The 18,246-nt window shown below is 37.8% G+C and overlaps 1 protein-coding gene across 2 annotated transcripts; it reads left to right on the forward strand.

Annotated features, from left to right (window-relative positions):
- The first annotated feature begins 16,543 nt into the window (after positions 1-16,543).
- On the forward strand, positions 16,544-17,966 carry LOC132645305 (kunitz trypsin inhibitor 5-like). 2 transcript variants are annotated; one of them, XM_060362216.1, is made up of 2 exons: positions 16,544-17,208; positions 17,667-17,805. In XM_060362216.1, the coding sequence occupies exons 1-2, from the start codon at positions 16,605-16,607 to the stop codon at positions 17,762-17,764; spliced, it is 702 nt and encodes a 233-aa protein (XP_060218199.1). In that variant the 5' UTR covers positions 16,544-16,604; the 3' UTR covers positions 17,765-17,805. The 2 variants fall into 2 exon arrangements, with proteins under 2 accessions (XP_060218199.1, XP_060218200.1); XM_060362217.1 differs by having other exon boundaries at positions 16,547-17,116; positions 17,667-17,966.
- The last annotated feature ends 280 nt before the right edge of the window (positions 17,967-18,246 follow it).

Genomic DNA, 18,246 nt, shown 5'->3' on the forward strand with positions numbered 1-18,246 from the left:
TTTATTTTTCTCTTTTACTTAACAACCGAACGCGCTCACTTATTAATTCTAACCTTGGTACTATTATTTATATTTTCTTTATTATTTCCAATATTAATGAAATTATAGTAATATTTTGTTGTAGTGTTATTTGATCCGATTAGCGTTAGATATATAATCTTTATAGTCTGCTGGTAAAGGTATAGACTTTTCTATTAATTTTGAGGCTTCTTCTTGAGCTAAGGTTGGTATACTCATGAAAGAGTGATTTCTTTTAGTTCTTCTACTGTCTTTTTTTTAATTCTTTAATATCACTAGTTAAAACTTCTACCTATTATGTTATTTTAGAGACTATTTGGGTTGTCTTTAGTTCTATCTCTTTTGGTTTTTCTGTAATAACTTTAACTAACTTTTCTATTTCCGTCTTTGTAGGTAATTTTTCTAGATTAAATTTGTTAACTAGTGTCTGGACTTTCTTTTCTAATTATATATATATATATATATATATATATATATATATATATATATATATATATATATATATATATATATATATATATATACACACCATTTGGTGATTCGTTGCAATTTCATTCACAACTTTTCATATCGATATGATGAGCATATTTTTTCATTTTGAGTATGTATTCCCCTAGGCCGATTTGGCTCGGGCCTTTTTAGGTGAGTATACAGAAGCAACCGGATGTATAAGTTAAAAAAGACGGAAATATTAACCGAAGTGTTCTCTTTATTTCGCAATCATAGTAGTTATAGAATCTGGGGGCATTCGTTGTGATCCACCCGGACATGACTCATTAGGTCGTTTGGCTATCTTCAACTGATCTCTACGGACATGACTCATTCGGTCGTTTAGCCCTTACAAATAACTTATTTGTTTCCTTGGTTCCACATTTCATGGGGTCATGCTCTAGCCCCCCAGTGTTTGACCTTCGAAGTATGAAGAAGAGAGAACACTATCGCTGTCACCGAGAAATCCCCAGTCCCGGCTCCAAGCCAGTCTTCAATATTTCAAGAAACACGCTGTACGTCGTTGCCTCGTTAAAAACCTCACCGAAAATATCAAATTGGGATAAAACCGGACTAAGGAAAAAAAAGTGCGACACGTGTTTTCCTTTAATATTGGTTCGCCTTCCACAACCTGTATAGGTTAGTTTTAAGAAACTTAAACGATGAAAAAGTGAAATTCGTACCTTAGAAATAGTATCTCTTTAGGTATGTCACGTTTCAATTGTTCGGTATCTGTTGTCTGTCCATCATCTCTAGCTGGTAAGACCATTTTCCCGTTATCCGGGTGACCTTGTACGATCCTTCCTAATTCGGCCCGAGTTTCCCCTCGATGGGGTTCTTCGTATGTAATGCCATCTTTCTGAGGACTAAATCCCCGATTTGGAAGCATCGGAGGTTAGTCATTTGGTTGTAATATCTTCCCATTCGTTGTTTTTGGACTGCCAGACGGACTAAAGTGGCTTCGCGCAATTCTTCCGTCAAATCCAATTTTATAGCCATTGCTTCGTCATTTGCTTCCCTCATGGCATATTGGAATCTGAAGCTGGGCTCGCTTACCTCCACCGGGATTAGAGCCTCTGTGCCGTACACAAGAGAAAATGGTGTTTCGCCGGTACTTGACATCGGGGTTGTTCTGTACGCCTATAGTATTTTGGGGAGGAGTTCTTTCCATATACCCTTGGACTCATCGAGGCGCTTTCTCAGGCTCTGAATGATAGTTTTGTTCGTGGATTCCGCGTGTCCGTTCGCACTTGGGTGATACGGAGTCGAGACTATTTTCTTTATTTTCAATCTCTCAAGGAAATCGTTTACCTTGGCCCTTACGAATTGACGGCCATTGTCACAAGTGATTTCGGTTGGAATGCCGAAATGGAAAACGATATGGTCCCATATGAAATTGATGACCTCTTTCTCTCAAATTTTTTGAAATGTCTGAGCTTCAACCCACTTAGAAAAATAGTCAGTCATAAATAATATAAAACGAGCTTTACCTGGTGCCGATGGTCGAGGTCCAACTATATGCATTCCCCACTTTATGATGGGCCATGAGGAAAGTATTAGATGAAGCAATTCACCCGGTTGATGTATCATCGAGGCGTGCCTCTGACATTGGTCACACTTGCGAACGAAGTTTTTCACATCCGTTTTCTTGTGATCCCAATAGTATCCTGCTCGAATAAGTTTGTCGACTAGCAATTCGGCTCCAGAATGATTACCGCCTGTTCCCTCATGTACCTCTCGCATCGCATAGTCGGTTTCACGGGGACCTAGACATCTAGCGAGGGGGCCATAGAAGGAGCGTCGATACAGCTTAGCATCGACTACGCAGTACCTTGCTGCTTTAGTCCGTAATGCACGTGATTCCTTCGGCTCCGAAGGCAGCTTTCCATCTGCTAGACAATTCATGTACTTATTCCGCCAATCCCAAGTTAAACTCGTAGTATTAACTTCGTCGTGGTTGCTTTCAATAACTGAATTCATTAGTTGGACAACAACACCCGAGCTAAGTCCTTTGGCTTCAACCGTGGAGCCCAGATTTGCTAGGGCATCGACATCTGTGTTTTGTTCCATCGGAGTGTGCTGGACCGTCCACTCTTTGAACCGATGCAAGACTATTTGAATTTTCTCCAAATATTTTTGCATTCTATCATCCTTAACCTCGAAAGCCCCATTGATTTGGTTTACGACCAGGAGGGAATGACACATCGCCTCAACGACCTCGACTCTCAATCCTCGGGCCAACTCTAAACCTGCAATCAAAGCCTCATACTCGGCCTCATTGTTAGTCAATTCGAGAAGGTTTTTATAGATTGACGTATTACTTGTTCGGTTGGGCTTCTCAGTACAATACCAAGCCCGGACCCTTTTATGATGGACGCACCATCCGTATAGCTTCATACTTCGACTGATTTAGCCGAGGTTAGTGCTAGTTCCCTTTCAACCTCGGGTATCAGTGCATGCGTGAAATCCGCCACGAAGCCTCCTAAGATCTGAGACTCAATGGTTGTTCTGGGTTTATACTCAATGTCATACCCACTGATTTCTACCGCCCATTTTGCTAACCTACCGGATAACTCCGGTTTATGCATTATATTTCTTAACGGGTAAGTTGTTATTACACATATGGGGTGACATTGGAAGTATGGTTTTAACTTTCTAGATGCACTCAACAATGCTAATGCAAGTTTTTCAAGGTGGGGATAGAGCTTTTCGGCGTCCCCTAAAGTTCTACTAACATAATAAACTGGAAATTGTGTACCTTTCTCCTCTCGGACAAGTACTCCGCTTACTGCTATCTCCGACACGGCTAAGTATAGGTATAATTGTTCGTCGACCTTCGGTGTATGTAACAAGGGCGGGCTCATAGGTAACGTTTCAACTCATCCAGGGCTTGTTGACATTCGGATGTCCAAATGAAGTTACTCCTTTTCCGAAGCAAGGAGAAAAAACGATGACTTCTGTCAAAGGACCTGGAGATGAATCTGCTTAAGGCCGCGATCCTTCCCGTCAATCTATGCACACCCTTCACGTTTTCAACTACCTTGATGTTCGCGATAGCTTGTATCTTATCCGGGTTGATTTCTATTCCTCGGTTCGACAACATGAACCCTAGAAACTTTCCCGATCCTACTCCAAAGGCACACTTCTCCGGATTCATCTTCATCTTGTACTTGCGCAGGACATCGAAAGTTTCCTGTAAATGCTTCAAATGGTCATCTGTTTCCAAGGACTTAACTCGCATGTCATCAATATAACCTTCATTTGTTTTCCCTATCTGTTCTTCGAACATTTTTTTAACTAGGCGTTGATTGGTTGCTCCGGCATTTTTTAATTCGAAGGGCATTACGTTGTAGCAATAAGTTCCCTATCGAGTTATAAAAGAGATTTTCTCTTGATCCTCGGGGTTCAATCGAATCTGATTGTACCCGGAGTATACGTCAAGAAAACTTAGGAGGGTGTGTCCGGTCGTCGCATCGATCATACGATCTATGTGAGGTAAAGGAAAGGAATCCTTCGGACACACTTTGTTTAGATCTTTAAAGTCTATGCACATTCTGAACTTGTTACCTTTATTCGGTACGACGACAACGTTGGCTAACCAATCCGGGTATTTTATCTCCCAAATGGATCGTATTTTTAATAATTTTGTTACCTCGTCTTTAACAAACACATGCTTAGCTTCCGACATTTGCCTTCGTTTCTGTTTGGCCGGGTAGAAGCTCGGATCCAAGCTCAAACGACGAGTCATTACCTTCGGTGGGATTCCTGTCATGTCTAAATGGGACCATGCAAAAAAATCTTAGTTAGATTTAAGAAATTTAATTAAATAATTTCTGAGCTCCGGGATGAGACCCGTGCCCAGGTATACCTTTCTATCCGGGAGGTGGACGAAGAGGACAACTTGCTCTCGTTCTTCTACTGTGGACCTCGTTGCGTCGGATTCATCCGGTAAAATGAAGGATCTTGGAATACCGAAGTCATCGTCTTCCTCTGCCACCTCGTTCAGTGATTGCTATTTGGTCCCTTTGCTTGTACCCAAGGCATTGGCGCGGCCATCTGTATCTGCCTTTGGCTCATTCGGTGCAGCTTCCTCGACTGCGAACATCTCTTTGGCGGCGGGTTATTCCCTCCGTATGATCTTTATCCCATCGAGGGTCGGAAACTTCAGCATCTGGTGCAATGTTGACGGTACTGCCTTCATCATGTGTATCCACGGCCTCCCAAATGGGGCGTTGTATTTCATTTCCCCGTCAATGACATAGAACTTGGTGTGCTGCACAAACCCGGCTGTACTTACGGGCAGTGTGATTTCTCCCCTTGTGGTTTCACAGGCCATATTAAAGTCGTTCACGATCTTGGCTGTCGGTATAATTTGATCCAACATGTCGAGTTGTTCGACGACCTTCCCTTGGATGATATTCGCCGAGCTACCTGGATCAATTAAGATACGCTTAATGTGAGTTTTATAAATAAGTACAGAGATTACCAGGGCATCATTGTGAGACTGAGTAATGCCTTTGACTTCCTCGTCATTGAACGAAATGAATCCGTCCGGTACATAGTCCCTGCTCCTTTTTTCCCTCGTGATAGAGAATCTTGTTCTCTTCAGGATAGGTCCTCGTGGTATCTCGATCCTACCAATGATCATGTTGATCGTATGCTGGAGTTCTTCTTTCTCAGCTTTTCTGTCGGCTTCCCTATTTTTATAGTTGTCCTTGCCCCATTCACTCAAAAATTCTCTTAAGTGCCCGTTTTTGTGCAACCGGGCCACTTCATCCCGTAAACCTCTGCAATCGTCGGTCTGATGTCCGTGGTTACCGTGGTATTAACATACCAACTTTGGGTCCCGCTGGGAGGGATCAGTTCGAAGAGGATTTGGCCGTGTCACACCTTCTATCTTTCCAATTGATGCTACCAGGGTCGAGGGGTTGACATTGAAGTTATATTCTGATAACCTTGGATTTTCTCCTAGATGCGAGGTAGTCGCAAAGTTGGTTTTGTATTAGAGACCCCTGCTTGATGTGCCTCGATCAATCCGTCTGTCCCTATGATCGACACGTCTGTCTCCTCGATTACCGGAGTTGGTCTAGCTTTTCTCAGATCTGAAACCAGGCCTCATAGACGGGTAAGGGTACCTTTCCGGTGGATTGTAGCCCGGTTCAAATATTCTCTTCGGTTTATCACCCCTCACCCGGTTTACGGGACCTAGTGGAAGCCCGAGCTGATCATCCTCTGCCCTGATTTTCGACTTATACCTGTTATGCACATCAGCCTAAGTCATAGCACTGAATTCCAACAAGTTTTCTTTCAATTTATTAGAAGCGTTGGAACTCCTCGAGTTGAGCCCCTTTGTGAATGCTTGGGCGGCCCATTCGTCAGGGACCGGGGGTAACAGCATTCTCTCCCGCTGGAATCTAGTAACGAACTCCCTAAGCCGCTCATCTTCCCTTTGAAATATTTTGAATATATCTGCTTTCCATGCTTGCACCTTAGGTGCCCCTACATGAGCCTTCACGAAGGCATCCGCAAGCAACTCGAATGAGGGGACAGAGTGCTGGGGTAGTGAACAGTACCACTGCATTGCCCCTTTAGTTAAGGTCTCACCAAACTTCTTCAAACTCACTGATTCGATCTCATCGTCCTCGAGGTCATTGCCTGTAATGGCACACATATATGCAGTGATATGTTCTTGAGGATCGGTGGTTCCATCGTACTTCGGTATATCTGGCATTTTGAACCTTTGCGGGATCAGCTTCGGTGCCGCACTGGGAGGGAAAGGTCTCCTCACGATATATTTTGTTTCTTGTCTAGTGAGGACCGGAGGTTCTCCCGGAATTTGATCCACCCGAGAATTGTAGTCATCCATTTTTTTCTCGTTGGAGTCTATTCGTTTAGTCAAGGCTTGGAACATTCTTACTGTAACACCTCGTGCATTCGGGCTAAGATTTGACTCATTAGACGGGGGTATAATGAACCCAATTTGAGTAGTGTATAAATGGTGTTTGAAACCCAATCAAGACATGAGACGAGTCCTTGAGCAAAGGAAAGTCGGAAGCTATCCTACGAAGCGTGTTTTCAAGTGAGTTTGCCCCATGTCTCAATTAAAATGAGTATACGGAAACATCTGGGAGGAATTTGGGAAAATTTCCTTCTTGAAAGTTGTAGATCTTTGAAATACCTTTCCAACGGTATATTATGGAGATCAAATAGACGTCTGTACAAACAGTTATGCCCGTTTTACTAAAACAGTGTTCTGCCGATTTATGGTGGAATATACGGGCCGTGAAAATTATACGGGCCATAAAATTAGTCTAGAAGGCCCAAATCACTTTAATTGATTTACAATGGGATATATGGTCCGTAAAACTTTTATGGGCCATAAAATAGGGCGTAAAATGGGTCCGACAGCAATTTTAAAACTTCATTTTAAGGCTTTTTCACTTTATTCTTCACACCCCCAAGCCCTAGAACGACCTTCTATTCTCTCCCATCATCAAGAACACCAAGGTAAGCCTATTCTAATCATTCCAAGTCAATTCTAATATATATATCCTTGTAATCAAAATAAGAAATCATCATTCCTAACCTAGGGGTTTCAAGAAAATCCATCTCAAGGTTCAAGATTCAAGATTTTGGAAATCTTCTTCAAAGTTAAAGTCTTTGATTCAAGTTTGGTGTATTACCAGGTATGTAGAGTTATTATCTACGTGTAAGAACATCATTGTTCTTCCCCACGCCTCATAATCCATAAATTATGAATCTTTACTAAAACTAGGGTTTCTATACCATGCTCATGATAACCCTAGGTCCATGTCCATGATTATATTATGTATGAATTATTATAATTCCATCATCGAGTTCTTAATATTTTCTTATGATTATTGAGAATCCGTCCGTAATTCATGAAAACCCATATCTTATATTCCATGGGTTCCTGCATGCATGTTTTTAAATAAAAATGCTTATTTCATGAATATCCTACATGTGTACAAGTTTTCATGCAATTGTATTATATAACTATCTTCATGCCATGACTCAAGATACATACATCTCCTATCTCATATTACCATGGTGACATACGAACGTCTATGATTAGGTGCATTCCAACGGTATATTATGGGGGTCAAACGGACATCTGTGCAAAGAGTTATGGTCATTTTACTGAAGAGACGCAGTGCAGTCCATACGTAATACGGACCGTATTTCAAAATATGTCTAGTATTTAACTGAGTATAAAATTCAATTTTCCAGAACAGTATATATTCGTCCATATCAGTTCAAATAATTATTTTTCATTCCTTCAAGCCCTAGAACGATCTCCTACCCTCCTCCATCATTAAGAACACCAAGGTAAGATTTTGGAAATCTTCTTCAAAGTAAAAATCTTTAATTCAAGTTTGGAGCATTACTAGGTATGTAGGGTTGCTATCTACGTGTGCGAACATCATTGTTCTTCCCCACGCCTCTTAATCCATAAAGTATGAATCCTTACGAAAACTAGGGTTTCTATATCATACTCATGACAACCCTAGGTCCATGTCCATGATTATATTATGTATGAATTGCTATTATTCTATCATTGTGTTCTTAATAACTCCATATGATTATTGAGAATCAGTCTGTAATCCATGAAACCCCATATCTTGTATTCCATGGGTTATTGCATGCATGTTTTTAAATAAAAATGATTATTTCATGAATATCCTACATGTCTACAAGTTTTCTTGCAACTATATTATATAATTACTTTCATGCCATGATACAAGATACATACATGCTATTTCATGAAACCATGTTTACAAGTTATTTCATGAAATCATGATTACAAGTCAAGTACAAGTTAATTCACGAAAATCATGGGCTTCTTAGCCAACTATATCATGTTCATGTTTTGGGAGTTGCATGAACTACCGAGAAGGCTCAGATAACCCGAAACTACGTAGCCACCGTAGGACAAGGATCGCTTTGCCCAGTTAGGACGATTCCTTAATTTTACACTGAATGGATCCATCAGGCACGTTACCACCTTATACCCTGGCAAGGTATGGGGGCTCTGCTGGTTCGGCGAGGTACCAGACTCCACGTACCCACGTGGTGATATCATGTTGTCGGTTTATGAAATGCTCTCCTTACTTATCATGTTTTACTTATATTATATATATATATATATATATATATATATATACCCATTCTCATGCTCATGCTCATGTTCATGTCCAGGTTTACAGTTTCAGTTCCAGTTCTTATCATGTTATTTCATTCAGTTGCTTTATATACCAGTATATTCAATGTGCTGAAGTCCCCTTTTATTGCTCGGGGGCCTGCATTTCACGATGCAGGTACTGATTTATAGGACGACACATCTGCTCAGTAGGACAACATTCGTATCAGCTAATTGGTGAGCCCTATCTCATTCGGGGTTTAGTCAACTCTTTATTTTCTGATTAGCTATGCATCTAAGGTATGCTGGGGGGCCTTGTCCCAGCGAGTATGTTTTCCATGTTCAGACTTTTGTTAGAGGTTTCATAGACTAGACAAGTCAGTTATGTCATGTCACACTTTCGGAGTCGTATAGCCATTTTGACTCATTCATGTTATTTCCACACTCACGTTTAAACAAGTATTTTGATTAAGTATTATAACTTATTGCATTTTATAAAGGCTCATCATGCATTCACTTTATATTCCGCTCATGTTATGCCTCATGATGATTCAGCAAGCCATGTGGCTCGCTCGGTCACATGCAGTAAGGCACTGAGTGCCGTGTTTCGCCCAGGCTATGGTTCGGGGCGTGACACAAATAGCCTGAAACTATCTAGCCACTGTAGGACAAGAATCGCTCCACCCAGTTAGGACGATTTCCTTAATTTGACACTGAATGGATCCATCAGGCACGTTACCACCTTATACCCTGGCAAGGTATGGGGGCTCTGCTGGTCCGGCGAAGTACCAGACTCCACGTATCCACGTGGTGATATCATGTTGTCGGTTTATGAAATGCTCTCCCTACTTATCATGTTTTACTTATGTTATATATATATATATATATATATATATATATATATATATATATATATATATATATATATATATATATATATATACTCATGCTCATGCTCATGTTCATGTCCAGGTTTTGAGTTTCAGTTCTTATCATGTTATTCCATGTCCCATGTTATTTCTTTCAGTTGCTTTACATACCAGTACATTCAATGTGCTGACGTCCCCTTTTATTACCCAGGGGCCTGCATTTCACGATGCAAGTACGAATTTACAGGACGACGCCTCTGCTCATTAGGATCTGCACGTACCAGCTTATTGGTGAGCCCCATCTCATTCGGGGTTTAGGCATTGTGTTTCTTTATTTAGTTTTGCATCTAAAGGTATGCTGGGGGCCTTGTCCCAACAAGTATGCTACGTGTTTCAGACTCATGTTAGAGGTTTCATAGACAGGACAAGTGTCATGTTAGACTTCCAGAGTTGGTTAGCCGGTTTGGCTCATTTATGATATTATCCGCATTCATGACTTAACCAAGTGCTTATGTTTAATATTATGACTTACTATGTTTTATAAAAGCTCGTCATGCATTTCACGTTATATTTCCGCTCATGTATGCCTCATGATGATTCAGCAAGCCATGTGGTTCGCTCGGTCACATGCAGTCAGGCACCGAGTGCCGTGTTATGCCCAGGCCATGGTCCGGGGCGTGACACTTACTACATCAAACTGCTCGTCGATCGGCCTGTCCTGGCTCTCACCGACCTCGACTTCCCTCTAACCTGGTCAGAAACTCTATCCGGATCCTGTGTCAGCGCATCGCTGAGGTCCCTTTGGAGTCGAACAATGGCCTCATGTTGCTACTGCATGGTTACATTATGTTTCTGTAACAAATTGTAAATCAAACGTACGTTAATTTCCTCCGTTTATCCTCCGGGGGCTCCATGCCTATCCGCATCAACACACTGGTTTTGAACGGGTTCATTATTGATCAGATCGGCGGGTGCGTTATTGAGTGGTACCCCGTTGAGGTTGGCTTCGTGTCCGCTGGATTCATCTTCGTTAAGATGAACAGATCGGCTTGGGTTCGACATTGTGTAACCTGAAATCACAAAAACGATCAAAATAAGTGAAAATCGTTTATACAAGGCTGTCACTATTATCCTTAGCCCCACGCGGTGGGCGCCAAACTGTTTACCCCTAAAAGAGCAACAATTGAATTTGTACGCGGTTTAAAGGATACGTGACTTAAGCTTAATAACGAATGCGGAGAATTAGCGAGTGCGAGTAAAGAACGAAGTGAAAAGCCAAACAAAAATGGAGAGCCTGAGTTCGACATAGTGAATCCGGTGGGAGAAGGTCCTTTTTCGGACTATTCTCCTTAGGTCCGATCAGGGAATTCCTTCCTCGAACTGTTGAACGGATAATTAAATCTTAGAACGAAACAAAATGATTGAAATATTGGGGCAAAGTTATTTAACGAAGAGGAACTTCTATTAGCCACTAGAATGTATTTTAGAGATTGCGATGCCCTCTAATGGAGCTAATACATGTTTAAATAGTATAAGAGTCCGACTCGAATTAGAAGGCACGAACCCTCATGTGGATAAATAGCTACGATATAATCGGACACGTCCGTTGGTGGCGCGATCTTCGGCGATAAATTAGGTGAAGATAGCTTTCCGCTGATTTGGGTTTATCCCATCGAACATTCTTCGGGTTCTATCTTACGGACTATTTAGCTCGGTCTTACCTTCGGGTCGATTTCACGGACCTAATAATAAAACGGACCTTCGCCAAATCGGAGAGAATTAGGTTCTAACCGTACACAATAATAAAAATAATGTACAACTTTAATTCCTTCATCGAATTGTATATATGTCACCAGATTTGTGCAATTCACTGCCTAGTTAAGTCAGATATATGTGTACATTAGGGTGGCAAATGGACCATTTGGACTAAAGTTGAGCGGGTCAAGATGGGATGAACTTATAGATGGGCCAAAGCCCAACCCTGCCCAAAGCTTGTTTGAGCTAAGATGGGCTGGGTCAAGATGGGCTAAATGAAAGGTCATAACCCAACCCGCCCAATTTAACCCACCTTTTCAACATTTTGAAAAAACTAAAAATATCAATATTCTTTGATTACAAATATTCTCTCGTTCATGCTTTTCTAAATAAACGGTGCTTTGAAAATTAATTTTGAATACTTTTTGGATATAAAAATCTCAGACGTATGCTTTTGCTCAAAATAATAAAGATATTCACTGTAAATATTTCCTCATAAGTTATTCTAGTACATAAATTATATTCGAAATTATTTCAAAAAGTAAATCAAAAGAAAAGTAAATGTTAATTAACGTAATGAATAGTGATTTTGTCAGATTCCTCTCTTTTACCCCTTTGCCTTATGTATATATTTTTATGGTTGTCTTGTACAAAACTAGGAGCAACAAACGTGTGTCGGATATAGGTGGGTCGAAATTACATTAAACAGAAATGGAAAGCATAGTCCCTCAGAAAAAAAATTAAAAACTTAAAAATAAGAAAATAAGAAAATTACTAATAAAATTTTTAAAATAAGGAAATAAAAAATAAAAAATAAAAATATTTTTTCTAAAATAATTATAAATAAACATATTAAAAAATAAAAATAATTACAAAAATAAATTTAAATAATAATTAAAAAAGAAGTTAATCATGTTTTGTAGTTTTTATACTTATGAATGGATGACAATTGATAGATCAGTTTGGGCTCATTTAATGGGCTAGTTTGGGCTGATGATTTGTGATGGGTCAACTTAGGCTAGCGCAAATCAGCTATTCTTCAATATCACTTTAGTCCAAACCCATTAAAACTTAGGCGAATTAGACGGATCAAATGGATTTGGGCAAGTTTTGCCGCCCCCAATTTTCTATAGCTTTTAATTGATAGTCTTATTTACTACCTGAGTATCAAGCACACGCTTCAACTGTTTGAACAAATAAATTTAATCTATGTTATCATGAACAACTAAGGAAAAGAAAAATGAAGGTGAAAGCACCGCTAAAAAATCTCTATTTTCTCATTAAAAAATATTCAGGGGTTACTTTTTACTAAATATCGATGGAAAAAATTTAAACAATAGTACTTTCACACTGAAAAATTAAAAAAAATTCCAACATTTCGATGAAAATCTGTTTTTCATCATGTGTTTTTTCAGTGAGTTATTTCAGCAAGAATAAAGTGAAAAAATTATATTTTATGATATAAATTTTTCATCGTCGGTGGAAAAAACTTTTTTTTTTTTTCTCGTAGCGGAGAGGACACAACAAACGACATAAAAAGTCTTCGACAATCGTGATCAAGTTCTGGTGCTTTCTTTTTTGTCCTTCACCTGGCTTTTAGCTATTGGCTGTGTTGTAGATCTCGCAGTCATTATTGAGGTTCATTTAACACGTGCTAATTATTGTACCCACAACTTTTCTATCATCATTGGATTTATTTGTAGTAATACAGTTTAGGTCCCTTTCTAGCCATAGATTTTCCTATAAAAGGAATGATTTTTTTTAGTTATTAGATTATTTATTTTATTAAATTTTGATATCGATTGGGTGTGGGGTACAAAATTAGCACTGTATTTTCACGAAAATGCCTCACCAGTTACATGCTTTAAGTTGAAAGTCCGTAGTGTACATTTGTGAATCATGCACAACGGAAAATCTCCAAGTACCGCATGTATGAGCACAAAAACAATAAAGGTCCTTTGGTTCGCGAATAACTTGTAGATTGGAATTAAAATGTGAAAATTAGTAATATGAAGATTATATAATAATGAGATTATTAAATAAATACCTTTTTTTTAAGATGTTTGGTATATTAAATTTAAAATGGGATAAACGTGGTTCAATATAAAATGAGTATTTAGTTTTACAATAGCTAGATAAACTCGGATAATTGTTATCTCAAATTTTAACTTGACCTTCACAAAGAATTTTGGGAGAAAAGTTTTAGAGTGGGGAGCTTTTCCATTTGTTACTTTATCCCGTGAATAGCTAAGTTTGAAAATATTATCCCAACATTGATTGTGGTATAAAAATAATAGGCCAAACCATCGACAACCACTTGTGGTTGTTCGGATTTTTCACCGGAGCACCTCAAGTAACCCTTGTTCCATTTAGACACCTAAGGTAAGGTTCAACTGTGTCATTCAGATACTTTTTGCACAATCAACCAAATATGTAAAATGTGTATAACACACTCGCCAATGACGTGGCAAAATGACAAATTAAGTTATAACATGTGGCGTTTGATCAAATAATAATATTAAAAATAAATTTTGAGAAAAAAAATAATATTTCAAAAAAGAAAAAAAAGTCTCTACCCACCCAATCATATTATACACGCACCTAAATAATTACTCGTACAAAAAAAGGGTTTCTCCTCCATACCCCTCCTTTTCCGTCCACCACCTCCTCCTTCCCTTCCCTCTCCCCCCCCCCCCCCCCCCCCCCCCCGCGCCCCCCATCACCTCCATGGCAGAGAAGAATGCAGGGTGAAACAATGAAGTTTCTTGTTTATTTGTGCAATTTAGTCTTTGATGAAATCTTGCTTTTATGTTCATATCCATCTGCAAATTTATGGGGATTTTCAGTGATAAATATTAAAAAGGAATTCTTAGGGTTGAAGAGTTTGCTTAAAAAGGAATTCTTAGGGTTGAAGAGTTTGCCCTTTTCCCAAAATATTAAAAAAAGAATTTTTTTTTTCACTTAATTTGTTTTTAGTGTTTTCTGCAAATTATGCGTGAGAATATTTTCATACAAAGCACTGAATGAGAAATGAATTGTCAACAATGAATTAATCAATCTGAGAACATTAAGAACAAAATCAATTACCAATTTGATTTTTTTAAGAATCCAAATGAAGCAAATGTTGAAATGGAATTTTGGTAGATTGATTATTAGGTGTAGCAGTAGTGGTGGTGGAAATGGCAGCAATAGCGATGGTAACAGCTTTGAGTCGAATCCTACCTCTATTAAAGGAGTAAGCTTGCTGATGGTAGAGAAAAAGAATGAAGAAGAAAGAAGAAAGAAATAAAAAGAAAAAGAAAAGGCAATTTGTTTTTTGGGCTCTTCACGCGCCTGTTTGGCATGCAATTCACCCAAGTTATCAGGTCTGCAAAAAGTGTCTAAATGATACAGTTGAACCTTTCCTTAGGTGTCTAAATGGAACAAGGGTTACTTGAGGTGTTCAGGTAAAAAATCCGAACGATCACAGGTGGCTGTCAATGGGTTTGGCCAAAATAATATCAAAATTATAATATACTATACTCACGAAATTATTTATGTCAAAACAAAAGTTCAATCAAACATAAAGCAAATAATTTCATACTTCATGTCGAGATTGTAAACATTATATGTGATGCCAAACAACCACTAAAGAGCAAAGCATATCACATGCCATTCGTCTTTCAAGGTGACAATTTTTTAATGGAAACATCATGAAATGATAAATTAAAGATACTCAGGGTGATATTGTAAAAAAGAAAAGACAGAGAACGATAGTTGAGAAGATTATTAAAAAAAAAAAAAGTGTAAAATAACTTGCATTAAAACCAAAATTACAATGGTGATTTAAACTCTACTATACGGACGAATTATCTGCAGAATATAATATAGAGATTCTAATACAATGAATATAATAACTATTGTATTATTCTAATAAAATGAATAATAACTATTTTCACTTAAATTGCACGTCTGAAGAATTAGATTTGGATGAAATTCTTACTCAGCCAAGGATGTCATATTAAACAATTATGGAAGAAATTTTTTTATTTTTTTTTAAAACCATCTTTAAAGAGGTGTATTTACTAGAATAAGGCGTCTTACTTAAAGGGTATTCTTTGTTAGCGTTAGCGCTCTTATATTCTAGTTCCAAATTCTATGTAATATAGCTAATATGTAAATTCTCCCATAAATCATAAGTAGACAGATCTATTATTCATAGGGGAAAACGAATAGATAATCAAACGTCCGACTAATAATGCCATACTTTTTAGAGATTATTACCAATTTTAATTGCTAAGCATATGTAGCTGGTGTAACTAATATCTTGATTTTCCCATTAAATTATACCTCATTAATTGACTTACTTTTCCTATTTTTCAAAATTCAATATGTAATTATCAATATGATTTATAATATTTTCTTTAATATTTTTTAAATGTGAGATTCACTATCCTCTACGTATGAAACTTTATATCAAACCTTTATTTGCAAAAATAATAATTTATTTTTTCTTTCATTGTGCTATTAGTCAAGTTGACTATTGACGAAATAAACAATTAATCTACTCGATCCAACAAAATAATATATGCCGTGGGTTGGGTAGATAGAAAAGATTTCGAAATATTTATCACGTCATTTCAGAAACATCAGTTTATCTCATTTCCCATATTCCTTCACTTGTTAGTAATAATAAATAATTACTTTCGTGTAGTATGTGACACTATTTTTCCATATGTTCTAAAAGAAGGATACATTCCTATTTTAGAAATAAAATTAACTCTGAATTCTGATTTTATTCTTATATATAAAGAAATGATCATTTATAGTATTACAAATGTGTCTCGCTTGTTCTAAATCATAAGTTTCCAAAACGTCATTTGTCAGTTTTAAACTTGATGCACAATCAAAGATGACCATATAATTGGAACGGATCGAGTATGTTTAACTCTCGAGAGTCACGGTCCTCATGGAACATTACAACAACAAACTCAGTATAATCCTACAAGTGAGGTCTGGGAATGATATATAAAGTGTAGGAAGACCTTAATCACATTGAGAAGGTAGAGATCTAGAGACGATTTCCTATAGACCCTCGGTTTAAGGCAACATGAAAAATAGGCACTACCAACAAGCAAGCAGAAAAACAGCAAGACAATAAGGTAACCGAGACTAAAGAGACAACAAGTAATAATATAAATCTAAGAATAAGAAAATACTACTAACGAGAATACTATTCATGGATCATTTTAATAACTATAAATTGGAGCTCAACAGAGCCTCTTTTGCACCATCAAACGCTAGAGACTAGAGAGTTGAGAGTAATCTTTGCAATGAAGAGCCTTGTGCTATTTCTTTCAATTGCACTATTTCTCCCTTTAGCATTATCATCAACTTTTTCTTCAGATCTCCTCCTTCCCTCTGAAGATTCCAGTAACGCATATCCTTCAGTACTTGACACTGATGGCAATCCACTCAAAGTAGGTGTCAAATACTTTGTGCTACCATCTCTTAGCGGCATGGGAGGTGGCCTTATTTTGTCTAGAGTTGTTGACAAAAATGTGAAAGTTTGCCCACAGGACATTGTCCAAGACCCTAATGAACTTCACCGTGGCCGACCTGTGGAATTCTTTCCTGCATACCCAGATAAAACTGGTGAACTTATTCTCAGAAACAACCCCATAAATGTCAAGTTCTTTTCCCCAAGTGAGACATCACGTTGTGCCAATTTTACTGTGTGGAAAATGGACAAGAAGTATAAATATGTGGTAGGTCGAGGGAAGCTAGGGATTTTGAACAACATAAGGAACTGGTTCAGGATTGTGCCATATGGAAAAGACTATAGGTATGTAGAAGCCGATCCAACTCATAAACCTATTTCTTTTGGTTCAATCCATACACACACACACACACATATATATAAGGAAAAGACTATAGGTATGTAGAAGCGAATCCAACTCATAAAACTATTTCTTTTGGTTCAATCCATATATATATATATATATATATATATATATATATATATATATATATATATATATTAATTAAAGAGATAATGATCAAAAATACACTTAAACTATGACTTATTTACGAGCTTCACATCTCAACTATTAGTTATTCTATTTTTCACCTGAAGTATCACTATTTTTGTATTAAAACACACTTCGAAGCTAGTTAGGTCAACTATCGGTTGTTGTTTTTTTCTATCTGATCTATCACGTAGGTGTGATTCAATATATAGATGGGATAGTTCATGTAGAAAAAAAAACAAATAATAATTGGGCTGTCAAACTCGCAAAAAAGTGATGATTCAGGTGTGTTTTTTATCATCAACTCTAAATTAATTAAGCTCATTCTGAACTAACTGACGGTAAATCCTTAATTCGCCTCTGCAGGTTTGTCTACTGTCCTACGCTCTGCGTTCCTTGCAAGATTAGGTGCTTTGACTTGTTCATTTCTTATGAGAATGAGAAGCAGGGTGAGAATAAAGTGATTAGACGTTTGGCTGCCTCGGGAAATGAACTACCATTCTCTGTTAAGTTCAAGAAGGCAGATTGACATGCTCAAATCTTCAGCAGCGTATTTGTTGCTCTTGTTGTACTACTAGGTCTACTAGTGTAAAAACTTATGTGTATCATGACTACATGTCAATAATAAGATCAAAGTCCTTTTGGACTGTTATGTTCTTGATCTGATACTATAGAGCACTGCATATTTTTAGAAACATGCACCCAAGAATGCTGACCCAAGAGAGATTTCATATAAGCTTCAAATTTGAGATTTCCTTTTGTTTCTTATAAGCTTCTAAAATTTGAGGTGAGTTCAACAAACAGTAATTTGTTATTGCGCTTCCCAAAACGGACCTTAATATGGTACTGTAATATAATATAGAAGTATCAAATTTGACAACATTGTATATAAGATACTACTATAAAGAGACATACATACAAATCATTTACACGCATGCATGGTCCT

Source organism: Lycium barbarum, chromosome 6 (assembly GCF_019175385.1).
Source record: "Lycium barbarum isolate Lr01 chromosome 6, ASM1917538v2, whole genome shotgun sequence".
Lineage (NCBI taxonomy): Eukaryota > Viridiplantae > Streptophyta > Magnoliopsida > Solanales > Solanaceae > Lycium > Lycium barbarum.